Source organism: Geotrypetes seraphini, chromosome 10 (genome assembly GCF_902459505.1).
Source record: "Geotrypetes seraphini chromosome 10, aGeoSer1.1, whole genome shotgun sequence".
Lineage (NCBI taxonomy): Eukaryota > Metazoa > Chordata > Amphibia > Gymnophiona > Dermophiidae > Geotrypetes > Geotrypetes seraphini.
Genome location: NC_047093.1, coordinates 77,199,764 through 77,214,496, shown reverse-complemented (window position 1 = coordinate 77,214,496; position 14,733 = coordinate 77,199,764). Strand labels below are relative to the sequence as shown.

Sequence of the window (14,733 nt, the reverse complement as noted above, 5' to 3'; positions counted from 1 at the left end):
TTTCTGGTGTGTATAATTTTATACCCAAAAAACTTTTAATAAACACTTATTGATAAAAAAAAGAAAAATTCATTCCGGAAATGGAAAAAGGACCAAACTGGGGAAAACTGGAAGGAACACAGAAAACGCCAAAAAGAATGTCATCAAGTGGTTAGGAGGGCGAAAAGAGAATACGAAGAGAGGCTGGCCAGGGAGGCAAAAAACTTCAAATCGTTCTTCAGATATGTTAAAGGGACGCAACCGGCGAGGGAGGAAGTAGGACCGTTGGATGATGGAGACAAAAAGGGAGTGATAAAAGAGCAAGAAGAGGTAGCCGACAGGTTAAACAAATTCTTCTCGTCAGTCTTCACAAGCGAGGACACATCCACTGTACCAGAACCCGACATGATCTTCCATGGTGATCAAGAAGAAAAACTTTCAACAATAGAGGTGAGCCATGAGGATGTCCTCCAACAGATAGATAGATTGAAAAGCGACAAATCACCAGGCCCGGACGGAATCCACCCTAGGGTACTAAAAGAATTAAGAAATGAGATAGCGGGAATACTCAAACGAGTTTGCAACCTATCCTTGAAAACTGGGGAGATCCCGGAGGACTGGAAGATAGCAAATGTTACACCTATATTTAAAAAGGGGTCAAGAAGAGACCCGGGAAACTACAGGCCGGTAAGTTTGACATCGGTTCCGGGCAAGATGGTAGAAGCACTGATAAAGGACAGCATCTGTGAGGACATCAAAAAACATGGGCTGATGAAAGCGAGCCAACATGGCTTCTGCAAAGGAAGATCGTGCCAAACAAATTTACTGCACTTCTTTGAGGGGGTGAACAGCCAGTTGGACAAAGGGGAACCCGTAGACATCATTTATCTCGACTTCCTAAAGGCCTTTGACAAGGTACCCCATGAGCGGCTACTTAGGAAGCTGTGGAACCACGGGGTGGAAGGGGACGTACACAGATGGGTCAAACACTGGTTGGCAGGCAGAAGACAGAGGGTTGGAGTGAAGGGTCACTACTCGAGCTGGAGGAAGGTCACGAGCGGAGTTCCGCAGGGGTCTGTACTGGGACCGCTGCTGTTTAATGTATTTATTAATGACCTGGAAACTGGGATGAAATGTGAAGTTATAAAATTTGCAGATGACACTAAACTCTGTAGAAGGGTTAGAACTACGGAAGAGTGTGAGGACCTGCAAAGGGACCTAAACAAACTGGAGGAGTGGGCGAATAAATGGCAGATGAACTTCAATGTAGGGAAATGTAAGGTCATGCATATAGGGAGAAAGAACCCAATGTTCAGCTACCAAATGGGGGGATTAGTATTAGAGAGAAGTAACCTTGAAAGAGATTTGGGTGTACTGGTGGATACAACAATGAAGTCAACGGCACAATGTGCAGCAGCCGCGAAGAAGGCAAACAGAATGTTGGGTATTATTAAGAAGGGTATTACGACCAGAACAAAAGAAGTCATCCTGCCGTTATATCGGGCAATGGTGCGCCCGCACCTGGAGTACTGTGTTCAGTATTGGTCACCGTATCTTAAGAAGGATATGGCAACACTTGAGAGGGTCCAGAGGAGAGCGACATGAATGATTAAGGGCATGGAAAACCTCTCATACACTGAAAGATTGGAGAGACTGGGGCTCTTCTCCCTGGAAAAGCGGAGACTCAGAGGAGATATGATAGAGAACTACAAGATCATGAAGGGCATAGAGAAAGTAGAGAGAGACAGATTCTTCAAACTTTCAAAACATATAAGAACAAGAGGGCATTCGGAAAAATTGGAAGGGGACAGATTCAAAACAAATGCTAGGAAGTTTTTCTTTACCCAGCGTGTGGTGGACACCTGGAATGCACTTCCAGAGGACGTAATAGGACAGAGTACGGTACTGGATTTCAAGAAAGGATTGGACGATTTCCTGCTGGAAAAAGGGATAGAGGGGTATAGATAGGGAGCTACTGCGCAGGTCCTGGACCTGTTGGGCCGCCACATGAGCGGACTGCTGGGCACGATGGACCTCGGGTCTGACCCAGTGGAGGCATTGCTTATGTTCTTATGGTTCTGTTATAAAGATTTAATGTATTTTTTGAAGAGTAGGGTTTTTGTTTATTTTTTGAAGGTTTTGTAGTCTGTGGTCGAAGATAGCAGATTTGTGAATTGTCTGTCCAGCTTTGCTGCTCTGGTGGCTAGTAGGTTGTCGTGCATTTTTCTTCGTTTGACATTTTTGGTAGGTGGGTGTGTGAATAATGTGTGAGTTCTCCTGTGTCTGGTTGAGGTAGATTGAGTTAGTCGGTTGTTCCAGTAGGTTGGGCTGTGTCCATTTATAGCTTTAAATAATAGGCAATGGAATTTGAAGTGCACTCTTGCTTGTATTGGGAGCCAGTGTGAGTCGTGGTATGCTTCTGTGATGTGGTTGTATTTTTTTAGTGAGTAGATGAGTCTTAGGGCTGTGTTTTGTATTGTTTGTAATTGTTTTGTCATGGTTGCTGAGCAGGGGAGATATAGTATGTTGCAGTAGTCTATTAAGTTTAGGATTAGAGATTGTACCAAAAGTTGGAATTGTTTTCTGTCGAAGAATTTTCAAACTTGTCTTAGGTTTCTCATAGTTGTGAATGATGTTTTTATTATTTTTTTGATTTGTGGTTGCATGGTACAGCCTCTGTCAATCAGTATTCCAAGGAGTTTTAGCGTGGGATGAATGGGGTATGAGATCGTTTTTTAAGGTTGGGGTTTTGCTGTTTTCTAGGAAGATGAAGTTTGTTTTGTCCGGGTTAAGTTTTAGTTTGTGCTCTGTCATCCATGCTGCTACTGTTTCAAGTGTTTTGTGTCTATCATGGTGGGCGCCGGTTGGTCGAAGGGGAGGAGAATGGTGATGTCATCTGCATGGCTGTAGGAGATTAGGCCATGTTTGTCTAGGTAGGAGCTGAGGGAAGCAATGTATAGGTTGAAGAGTGTGGGAGCTAGAGGTGATCCTTGGGGTACTCCACAGGGGTTGGACCATGGTTCTGATGTTTCTTTGTTTGTTTTAACTCTGTATTTTCTGGATTGTAGGAAGCCTTTAAACCATGATAATACCTTGCCTGAGATTCCTATAAAGTCTAGTGTTTGTAGAAGGATGTTGTGGTCTACCAGGTCGAAGGCTGCGGAGAGGTCTAGTTGTATGATCATCATTTTCTTTCCTATACCGAGGTGTTGTCTAGCGGTGTCCATGAATGTTCCTAGTAGGGTCTCCGTGTTGTAGTTAGATCTGAAACCAGGCTGTTTGGGGTGGAGTAAGTTGTGGTTTTCTATGTATAAGGTTAGGGCTTTAGTTACAAGGCCTTCCATAAGCTTGACATAAAGTCAAAGCTAATGTTAGTAATAGGGTTCTCCTTTCAGTTACCACCTCTAGTGAACTCTCTAAGAAGGTTGTCAAATTCAAATCCCCCCTCCCCCTTATCTCCTTGAATCTCATTAGGGGTAAAACCCTCACCCAAAACTTTTTAAGTGTAGATAATTAACTCTAACTATAGGAGGTAAATTATCAGGTGGGATACACAATATTTCCTTAAGATATTTTCTAACCATCTCAATAGGAGAGATCACCGGAGATTTAGGAAAATTTAAAAAAGTCTCAAATTATTCTTCCTCAGTTGATTTTCAAAATTCTCCATTTTTCTGGCCATATAAGTTCTTTCTTTTAACAGTCCAAGCTCATTTCGGAGAGTTTTGTTTCCTGTTTCTCTTTCATTTTAGCAATATGCACACCCTGTTGCTCAACTTTGGAAAAGACTGTCCCATAGTTTGTAGTAAAAATAGTAAAAGATAGTTTAAGATTACCATCCATAACAGATATAGCTTGCCATAGTGCCTCCATATCAATTTTCGCAGATTTCTCCAACACTTCAAACTGTATGCTGGTCCCTCCCGAAGCAGCTCTCACCTCAGACCCAGTGTGGGGCTGTTGATCCTCTCCCGGCTCACCCGCTTCCAACAGGGCTCGAGTTGGGCTCCCTCCTAAGCTGGACAGTGAGGATTCCAATCTAAGGAACGACGCTTCCAGCGCTCCCTCCACCGGTGTACTTCCGCAGCCCGAAGAAGCCAGGCTTCCCTCCAAAGTAGGAAGTACAGATTCGCCTGCACGGGAGAACGCCTCCATAATCGTCGCCTGCAGAAACCGCTGCTAGGTTGCCGGCACCATCAGAGGGACAATGCGGGTCGCTCCCTTTCTCTTCCCCATGCCCTCAGGTAAGGGAAGATTATTCAGCAGAGTTGTTGCAGCTCAATAACGAATCCTCCTCTCAGGCGTCTGCTTCTGATGCCATCTTTGATCTCTCCGGAGGTGTCGAAGCCAATTTTCATCATGTGGGGCAAGTAATACAAAAATGAACTATATATCAGCGGTTCCCAAACTGTGAGCCGTGGCTCCCTGGGGAGTTGTGAATGGCGAACAGGGGAGCTGCAGATTATTCTTATATTAGACATCTTTTACAACCTTAAGAAATTTAAAAAGTATATAGAAATAAAAATATTACAACTGAAATTTCAGGTTATTCATTAGTTACTGTTTTGATATTTATGGCCGGTAAAATAGTTTGTTTTCTGTTATCGTGTGAATATAATTACCATGGGGGAGACACTATGGGGCTCATAATAATAATTTTAAAAAGTTCAAAAAGTGGCCTAAATCGGTACTTGGACGATCAAAAAGACAATCAAAGCTGGTTTTAGACATATCTAAAACCAGCTTAGGCCTTTACCCTTCCTCTGAACGCCTAGATCTCGGAAAGAACGAGAACTAGAAGGCCTTGAGCATGCGCAGATGCTCAAGACACAGCACAAGCAACAGGGAGGATCTGTGCGTTGGTGCTGGTGCCAGAGCGGTGTAAGTGATTGTGTTTGGGTGGGTGGGTGAGTGGGGGATGTAGGATCGCAGCGGGAAGGATGCCGGATCAAGGGGGGATGTCGGATTGCAGGGGGGTGTGGCGCAGCGCAGGTGGCCTCGGGGGTAGAACGAATCAAGCGAGTTTCCCCTACTTCCTATGAGGAAACTCGCTTTGATATACGAGTAAATTGGTTTACGAGCATGCTTTTGGAACTAATTATGCTCGTAAACCAAGGTTCCACTGTACTTTCAAATGTACCTTTATCTAATAATACTATCAGTCAGAGAATTCAACATATGTCAGAAGACCTCAATGACCAATTGATTGAAAAACTAAAAGAAAGGAAATTTGGCTTGCAGTTGGATGAGACCACGGATAATAAGGATGCACATTTGATTTGTTATGTACATTTTGTAGATGGAAATGCCATTGCGGAAGAACTACTTTTTTGTAAAAAAAATAACTGCAAGTGCAAAGGCTCAGGACTTGTTTGAGATCCTAAATATATTTATGACTGAAAATAATTTAAGAGTGGACAAACTGTATTGGGGTCTGTACGGATAGTAGTCATTCAATGTCAGGCCATTATGGAGGATTATAAGCATTTATTCGAAAGAAAGCTCCAGCTGCAATGTGGACCCATTGCATAATACATCGAGAAGTACTCACATCAAAGTATTTGAGTCCTACATTGAATTTGGTCCTAGAATACATGGTGGATGTGATAAGCTTTATTAAAACTCGCCCAGTAAAAGCAAAATTTTTTTTTTTAAATTGTGTGAAAATATTGGAGCTGAATACACATCTTTTTTATACTACTGCCACTCATGCTGGTTTTCTTGTGGCAATATGTTGGCCTGTATATTTCAATTACAACAAAAAATCTACATTTTTCTTGAAGAAGAAAAAGACGAGTACGCCAAAAACTTTGTAGAGACAGAGTTTTTGATGAAACCGGCATACTTGTGTGATATTTTTGAAAAGTTAAATACGCTGAATCTAAGGAGGCAACATGCACATTTTGAAATTGATCGAGAAGATTTCAGCTTTCATTAAAAAAAATTACAATTATAGTGAGGAAATATGCATGAAGATGGTGGCAAAGATTGTTTTCCCCATTTGCAGCAGTTCATGATCTCCAATGAAGTTGATTTGTCTGACAATATAAAATCAGTTTTTGAAGATCACCTATCACAAAGTTTCAAATGGTTTGAAAAATATTTTCAAGATGATCCCATGAAATTCGCCTGGATTCAGGATCCCTTCAGAGCCAAACCTCCAGCTGGCTTTACTTCTTAAGAAGAAGAAAACCTCATCGAGATGTCTTGCGATGCTCAAGATACGATTTAGCAGCATGAATATTACTGAATTTTGGTGTTCAGTAAGAGATGAATATTCACTGTTAAGCAGTAGAGCACAGAGAATCTTAATTCCTTTTGCGACATCCTATTTATGCGAGGTTGGGTTTTCAGTGCTAGCTGTGATAAAAAGCAAATGCCAAGCGAAAATCAATGTGGAACAAGAAATGAGATTGGCCGTATCAAATATGGTTCCGATGTTTGAAAAGATTTGTAATGAACAGCAAGCTAATCCATCTCACTAGTTCTATCAATATTTTTTGTGATAAATTTTTATATTTGTTGTTGATTTTTTTTTTTTTTTATAAATAATTCAAGATTATTGTGATAACCTTTATGATTGTTTTATTTTTTTAATTAATTATCATCTCAAGCTAACAACTATCAGGTATGTATTAGATTACAGAACTATCATTTGACCTGGGGATCGGTGGAAAAATTTTGAAACATTTAAAGGTTCTTTTACTAAGGATGCGGTAGTCGATTTAGCATGCACTAAACACCAATGTGTCCTAACGCATCCATTATATGCTATGGACGCATTGGCGCATGTTAGTGTTTAGCACACGCTAATTTTTAACGCGCACTAAATCGGCTACTGCACCTTAGTAGAAGGACCTATAAGTGAGCCAAGAACAGAAAAAGTTTGGAAACCACTGCTCTACATCATTGCAAAGTGCAAGAAAAATCCTTTGATTTGATGCTACAGTGGAATCTCGATTATCCGGTACTCAAGCAACCTGCACCCTCACACAACTGGCAAAAAAAAAAATTTTGACGGGAAAAAAAAAATTGTCCTCCTTTTAGCCCCCAAAGCAGCAGCGGTCCTGACCCGACACCTCCCTCCCTCACTTACCCAAAGCAGCAGCGGCAGCGGTCCTGACCTGCCACCTCCCCCCCTCATTTATCCAAAGCAGCAGCGGCAGCTGGTTAGTAGAGGCAGCACTGTAAACAGACTGCTTTCAGCCATCCCCAGCAGGGTCTCTCCTCTGCCACGTCACTCCTGAAGCAACAGAGGAAAGGTCCTGCCAGGGCTGGCTGCGACCAGCCTGCTTATAGCGCTGCCTCTGCTGACCGGCTGCCACAGCTACTTCAGGCTAGAGGGAGGGTCCACGAGGCCATACCTATGCAGAGGGAGGAGGGGGATATGGATGGATGCTGGACCCTTAAGTGGGGGCGGGGGGGGAAGTGACCCAAACCAGAAAGGAGGGTAGGAAGGGAGGAACAGATGGTAGACCTACAAGTGGGGGTAGAGGGATGATAGAGGGAGGAAAAGAGTGAGATGGAAAGGGAGACAAAACTATTTATAGAGAAACTCTCAAACAACCAGGAACTACAGTTATCCAGCATCCACTGATCCCCATGGGTGCCAGATAAACAGAGTATACTTGTAGCTTCATTTTGCTTTTTAACATATTTATCAATGATCTAGAGATGAGAATTAAATTTGCTGATGACACAAAATTGTTCAAAATTATTAAATCGCAAAAGAATTGTAAAAAATTACAACAGAACCAATTGTGAGATTGGGAAACTGGGCATAAAAATGGCAGATGGCATTTAATATGAGCAAATGTAAAGTAATGCATGTAGGAAAGAAGAACCTGAACTATAGCTATGTGATGCATGGCTCCATATTAGGAGTCATCGCCCAAGAACAAAATCTAGGTGTAACTGTTGAGGATATGTTTAAATCCCTCAATTCAGTATATGGTGACAGCTAAAAAAGCTAACAGAATGTTAGGAATTATTAGGAAAGGAATGGAAAACAAAGATGAGAATGTTATAATGCCCTCGTATCGCTCCATGGTGAGGCCACATCTCGAAATACTTTGTGTAATACCAGTCGCCACATCTCAAAAAGATATAGCAGAATTAGACTTGTCCAAACTTTTCTTAAAACCAGCTACGCTTTCTGCTCTTACCATATCTTCTAGCAACGCATTCCAGAGCTTAACTATTCTCTTGAGTGAAAAAAATTTCCTCCAATTGGTTTTAAAACTATTTCCCTGTAACTTCATTGAGTGCCCCCTAGTCTTTGTAATTTATGACAGTGAAAAAAACGATCCACTAGTACCCGCTCTACTCCACTCAGAATTTTGCAGACTTCAATCATATCACCCCTCAGCCGTCTCCTCTCCAAGCTGAAGAGCCCTAACCATTTTAGTCTTTCCTCATACGAGAGAAGTTCCATCCCCTTTACCATCTTGGTCACTCTTCTTTGAACCTTTTCTAGCCCACTATATCTTTCTTGAGATAAGGAGACCAGAATTGAACGCAATACTCCAGATGAGGTCATACCATGGAGCGATAAAGGGGCATTATAACATTCTTATCTTGTTAAACATCCCTTTTAAAATAATTCCTAGCATCTTAATTGCTTTTTGGGCTGCTGCCACACATTGGACAGAAGATTTCATTGTATTGTCTACAGAAAAAGGTGACAAAATTTAAAAAGGGATGGGATGACTTCCCTATGAGAGGCTAAAGCGGCAAGGGGCTCTTCAGCTTGGAGAAGAGATGACTCAGGGGTGATATGATAGAGGTCTATAAAATACTGAGTGGAGTGGAGAGGGTAGATGTGAATTGCTTGTTCACTCTTTCCAAAAATACTAGGACTAGGGGACATGCGATGAAGCTACTAAGTTGTAGATTTAAAACAAACCGGAGAAAATATTTCTTCATACAATGTGTAATTAAACTGTGGAATTCGTTGCTCAAGAATGTGGTGAAATCAGTTAGCTTAGCAGGGTTTAAAAAAGGTTTGGATAATTTCCTAAAAGAGAAGTCCACAGATCATTATTGGGATGGATTGGGAAAATCCACTGCTTATTCTTAGGATAAGTAGCATTGAATCTGTTTTGCTACTTGGGATCTAGCTAGGTAATTGGAACCTGAGTTAGCCACTGTTAGAAACAGAATACTGGGCTTGATGGACCTTTGGTCTGTCCCAGTATGGCAACTCTTATGTTCTTAAAGAAAAAGCAGGGACCACACTTCCTGTTGTGCTCCATGGCCAGTAGCACCTTGGCATTTGCCAAAGCAAGCAAAGGGGTTGGGCAAGGAGATCTCTCTTTAGGCAGATGGCAGTTGGCAGGGTTCAGTTGGTATCCCCATGAAAGGATTTGTAGTGTAGAGGCATAGGAATCAACTTCGATGACTCATCAAGTTTCACACTAGCAGTTTTATTTTGGTGAGATTTGCTTCCCTTTTTTTAAAGTCAAGCCATGACATGGATGGAGTGCTGTTATTAGGTATGTGTCAACCTAAAATAACTTCTAGTATTCAAGGCAAGCACCTGGCAGCCCTGGAACAATTACAAGAAGTGTTAATTAGCAGAATTTTATTTTTTATTTTTTTGCAACCATAGCTGGGCTAAAAGCTTACGCTGCACAACAGCTCCAGCAGAAAAAGATACCTGCCAAAATTAAAAAATAAATTTTATTCTAAATTTATTTACTTTTGCTACTGTCAGGGCCTGGTGTCTACAGCCTGCAATAGTTTGGATTTCTAAATCTGGTAAACCAAAAAAGGGAAGGACCTCCTTGGGAAATTTTCCAACATAAAATTAAAAAGGAACATAACTTTTAATTAGATTCTCTCTTAAAAGTACATTCTTTAAGCCACTTCACACACAATATGGTAAAAGTACTGCCATGACACAAACAGCACCAATTCAACCTAAGAAAAAGTGGTAGTGCAAATACATCAGAATCCAGAACACCAGTACATCTCCTACTGGAACAACAGAATAAGCCAAACTGCTATAGATTTCTACACTGAAATTACATGCTAGCAAAAACACTCACATCAGTCACATGTGCAAAACACAAATTACAAAGCTACTGTATTTTAAGCCTACATGAAATTGAGCAGGTTTAATTTTCTTAAATTATGGACTGTCAACTGCATGTCTTAATCTAAATCTACCCTATGTTCTTAAAAGCTGAAGCCAATGTAACCTGCAAATACTACAGTACTACTACTAGACCAGAGATTCTCAACCCAGGATACACCTAGTCAGTCAGGTTTTCAGGATATCCATGATGCATTTGAGATGAATTTATCTCTGATCTATCTTGTGCATATTCATTATGTATATAAAACAAACTGGCAACTGTCCTGAGGACTGATTAAGAATCACCTCGCTAGACCCTGAAAACAAAAGCAGAAGTAAGTAGTGTTCAAATAACCCATGGTCTGTCCCCTGAAACAAAGAGGAATCTGCAGTTTTAACCTGTGTGCGATGAATCAAGTGGCTCAAAGAATACATGCAGACTTTCATTCCATTCTCCCCCTATAACAATTAAGTGCAATGCATTTTTTAATCAGTTAGAATGCTTAAAAAATATATACATGCTTTAAGCATGCCAAAGGATGCAATAACAAATGAAATCTCTGGGGGGAAAAACGTGCCTTCTGTTTGTCTTGTATTATGTAACCTGTATCTCTCATTTCCAGATCAGAGAGTCAAGCATCAACATACACATTTTTTTAGAGCACTAGTTACAGACTAGAGTATTACTTGATGCCATAATGATTTCAGTTTGTCCTTACCTCAGCTTAGCTGGACAGTATGACATGCTTGTCATTTCAGGAAAGAGAGGCTTTAAAGCAATCCTCGGAAGCCTTTCAATGATTTTCGTATCCTTCCAGTATGAGATAGAACTGGGACTGCTGTCTGTCCCGTTGCAAGCAGGAAGGGTTAGGCTGTTACTGAGAGCTGGTGCTCCTCCATAACAAACCCTGCAGCAACCCGGAACAAGAAGATTAGTTCCCCGCTAAAATGGTGTGGGGGACATCTGTAAGAAGAACACCAATGACAAGGAAAAGTTCTTTTTTTAATGGTAAGAGAGAGCGATCTGTGTGATAGAGGAAGGCAAAGAAAACTCCCGATGGCAGAGAAATCGTGATCACAGTAATATAAGCCCGGAGGAGAGCTGAAAGAGGTAGCATAGAGAAGCTGCAGAACATTTGTGCACCTTTGATCCCAATGTAATCTAGGGCAGAAGATGATTGTATTGCAATACAGGTCTTGACAAGTTTTCATTCAGTATAAGAGCCAGCGACAGATACCTCTTTTACTTCTCCTTCCCCCCCACCCCTTTCCAACACTGTCCCCAAGTGAAGTTGGAGGGGAAGGGGGGCCCCCCTCCCAGATCAGCTCTTTAATAAACTAACTTATTTAGGCTATTTTATACCTGTGGGCATAGAAACTTTAGTAAATCAGTACCTTATGGTACCTTTGCAAATCATTGACAGCAGTCTCTAGATAGAAAGATGAAGTAAAGAGGTAGTTAACTGGGTCCTTACCAGTCTCTCTCCCAACCCCTGCATACCTTAGCCTTCTCAAGCAGTCTCTCTCAAGCCACCCTATAAGCACTGCCATACTGCAACAGACCAAAGGTTAATCAAATCCAATGGCCAATAGTAGCCAATCCAGGTCACAGAGTAAATCAGATTTGCTTCAATGTTTATTTTATTTTTATTTTTCCTCTAACTCTACTTTTCACTTCTCTATTACCCTCCAGGTACTTTAGTTAGATTGTGAGCCTTCGGGACAGTAAGGGAATTTTTCAAGTACCTTTCTTATTTCTAATCTTAATGTATATTTTCTGTAAACCGCTTAGAACCTAACGGATGTAGCGGTATATAAGAAATAAATTACATTACATTACATTCTCCTAGAAAGAAAACAGTGGCTTTTCTCAAGTCTGTCTTAATAATGGCTTATAGACTTTTCATTTAGGAAATTATCCAAATCTTTTTTAAAACTACTTTTCCAGTGCAATAGATGTGTCATTCTAGACAAGCGGGTTATCTCCCCATGGCCATGAGCCATATGCAGAAGGAATCCACTCCAGATTTTTTCTGTGTCCCTCCTACTTCACTGTGAGCTCTACTGCCACCTGCTGGGCAGTTTAGGAAGGCGTGTTTTTAGTTATGCTCTTCACCTTTTCTTATTTTATTTGGTGTCTTTTCATTAGCTTCAATGCTCAGAGCTTTCATCCTTGGCATAGCTCTGCCTGCACAGAGAAGAAGCAGACTGTGGTCTGCAGCTGACAGGTCGATCCCTGGTGATACCCGTTAGCCAACCTGCTTCAGTGTTTTTGGAGCCCGGGGCCTTCCCCACTTTCCTCACCTCCTTCTTTTTCAGGGGTTTGGGCGCAGGCTGTCAGGCTTCTGTAGGAGGCTCAGCAGTGTCTCAAAAGGTGTCAGCTGCATTTTTTTTTGTCTCCCTCCCAGCTTATGGTAGTGCATATGTTGGTCCGCAGGGGTGGGGGAGTGGTCAGACGCCGTGTCTGATGGGCAGCCCAAAAATCATCTCCATTCCAGCTACTTTAAGAGAGCTGTGGCAAGCTACAGCACATTACAGCATAGGTCACAGTGAGTAAGGCTCTTACAGTCTCTGAGGTGAATCGGGGGAAGGGAGGGGGGCAGGGTCTGAAATTCAGGTTTTTGAAGGTCCCTGCATGTGCCCCTGTGTTCCCCCTCATAAAAATTCCTCAAACCACTGTTTTTTACCTTCAGGAAGTTAGTTTAATTAACAATTTTAGGCATGAAAATCATGACAGTGGCCTTCTTGGAGTTTTAGCAATTGATTTTTTTTTCCAAAGGATCCCTGCACTTCCAAAACTGCAGTTTTTGCCTCAAGACTTGTTGGAGTGGCGTCCAAATTCATGCCAGGATTGCATAAAATTTGTGCTTCAGGAACATCTTTGCGCCATGTGCCGTGGACCGGAAAGGTGGGAGTGGCTAGCTTAACCTCTCCTCTGCATACTAAGGTGCTAAGAAAGACAGCCACTTTTATTTTCAAGGCTTGGAAATTGTGACTAGTCCACACGTAAGGATACCCTGCAGCAGAAACGCAAAGTAGAGTCATTACAGAGTCTGCCTGCTCTGACTTTTGAAATTTTTGTGGATAGCCTTGCATGAGAGCCATACTTTTCCTGCGCAGTACCGCTGTGATTCATACTTGTCTCCTTGCGACTTAGCCTCACAAGGCACTTCTTCTACAAAGTCTGCCACTGTTCAAGGCTTGGGAGACCCTTTTTCAGGAGATATGGATTATGTTGCTTAGTTTGCTGATCCCCTAATTCAGGTAAGGCTCTTCCCATGGCAGGGAGCCTGGAAACAGATGCCAGTTCTTTAGATCATGCTTTAGCTTTAGAACCAGGAGATGATCACACGGGTCTGTGTTTATTTAAATCTTCTGTTTTGCCAGAACTTATTTCAGAGTCTCTGCAGGAGTTGAATTTAGTCACTCAGCAGGTTCCTTCTACTTCCTCTTCCTTTATGTGTGGAGTGAGAGCTCACTTCTCGACATTTCCTTGGCATCCAGATATTAACTTTGGATTTCAAGGCAGTGAGATTCTCCAGAGGGGTCTCTCAAAGTAGTGAGAACTATGTCCTGGCTGTCTCCTAAGGCACAGGAGTGTCAGCTACTTTTTAGTCAACCTAAAGTGAATTCCTTGGTTGCCCAGGTCACTAAGCACAGCTCCCTTCCGAGCAAAGGCAGCGTGGTGTTCAAGGACATGTAGGATATAGTTCTTAGGAGACTTATTGAGACAGTGGTTTGTGAGTCAAAACTGCCTCGGCGACATCCTTTGTCAAACGTGCTTGTCTGTCCAGACTGCGCACTTTGAAGAGTGGGGGAGATGAAATACCTCCTCAGCTTCTTTTATCTAGTGTGGATTATGTAGCTGACACCCTGTATGACATCATATGTGCCTTTGGTAAAGTGTCAGCTTATTCACTTTCTGCTCGTAGAATACTCTTGCCAGATTTCCTTTTAAGGGGCGCTTGTTCCTTGGAAAAGGCTTGGATGATCTCATGTATTGTGTGGTGGACCGTCACCCCAAGACCCTGCCTGATAGTAGATCCAGAACCTGTATTCCAGTTCTACATTGCAGAGATTCTTCCAGAGCTAAAATCAGAGGTTCTCCTGATCCAGGCATAATCAATCCTCTGCATCCCATGCTGCTCCATCTACCAAGACTTCGCAATGACGCCAAGCCAAGGGATTCTCTTCTATGTATAGGGAGCAGGCTCGCAATGTTTCTGCTGGCCTGAGTCCAGATTTCATCTGGCCATTGGGTTTTGGACTTTATTCAAACTGGCTACTAGCTGGAATTTGCCCGGACTCTACCGGATTGGTTTGTGTATTCTCCCACAGGGCACCCGGAAAAGGCGGAGAAGGTCCAAGCCACTGTGAGAAGATTACCTGATGTTCAGGCCATAGAGCCGATGCCGCCCAAACTCTCAGGCTCAGACAGATTTTCCATTTACTTTAACATGCCAAAGAAAAGCTCCAATGATTGGAGACCCATTCTAGCCCTTACTCAAGGCAATGCACTGCTCAAAATTCCGCACTTTTGCATGGAGACGGTTCAATCCGTCATAGTGATAGTGACCCTGGGAGAGTTCCTTGCCTCTTTGGATATGATAGAGGCCTACTTGCATTTTCCTATTTACTCAGACCACAGGATGTTTCTCATATTTCATATTCTAGAA

The 14,733-nt window shown here is 42.2% G+C and overlaps 1 protein-coding gene across 4 annotated transcripts in view; it reads right to left on the bottom strand.

The window, feature by feature from the left end:
• The window catches only part of DENND1A (DENN domain containing 1A), a 994,598-nt gene that overhangs the window by 967,413 nt on the left and 12,452 nt on the right, over positions 1-14,733 (bottom strand). Inside the window, exons 1-2 of one of the 4 annotated variants that reach the window (XM_033960658.1) lie at positions 11,559-11,621; positions 10,777-11,021 (exon numbers count right to left, since the gene is read on the bottom strand). The exons of 1 other annotated variant lie outside the window; for it this stretch is intronic. In XM_033960658.1, coding sequence (XP_033816549.1) covers positions 10,777-10,811 — 35 coding nt within the window. In that variant the 5' untranslated portion in view covers positions 10,812-11,021; positions 11,559-11,621. Of the gene's footprint in view, positions 1-10,776; positions 11,022-11,558; positions 11,648-14,733 lie in introns of those variants that run through there. 2 more of the 4 variants (XM_033960660.1, XM_033960661.1) reach the window with 2 other exon arrangements.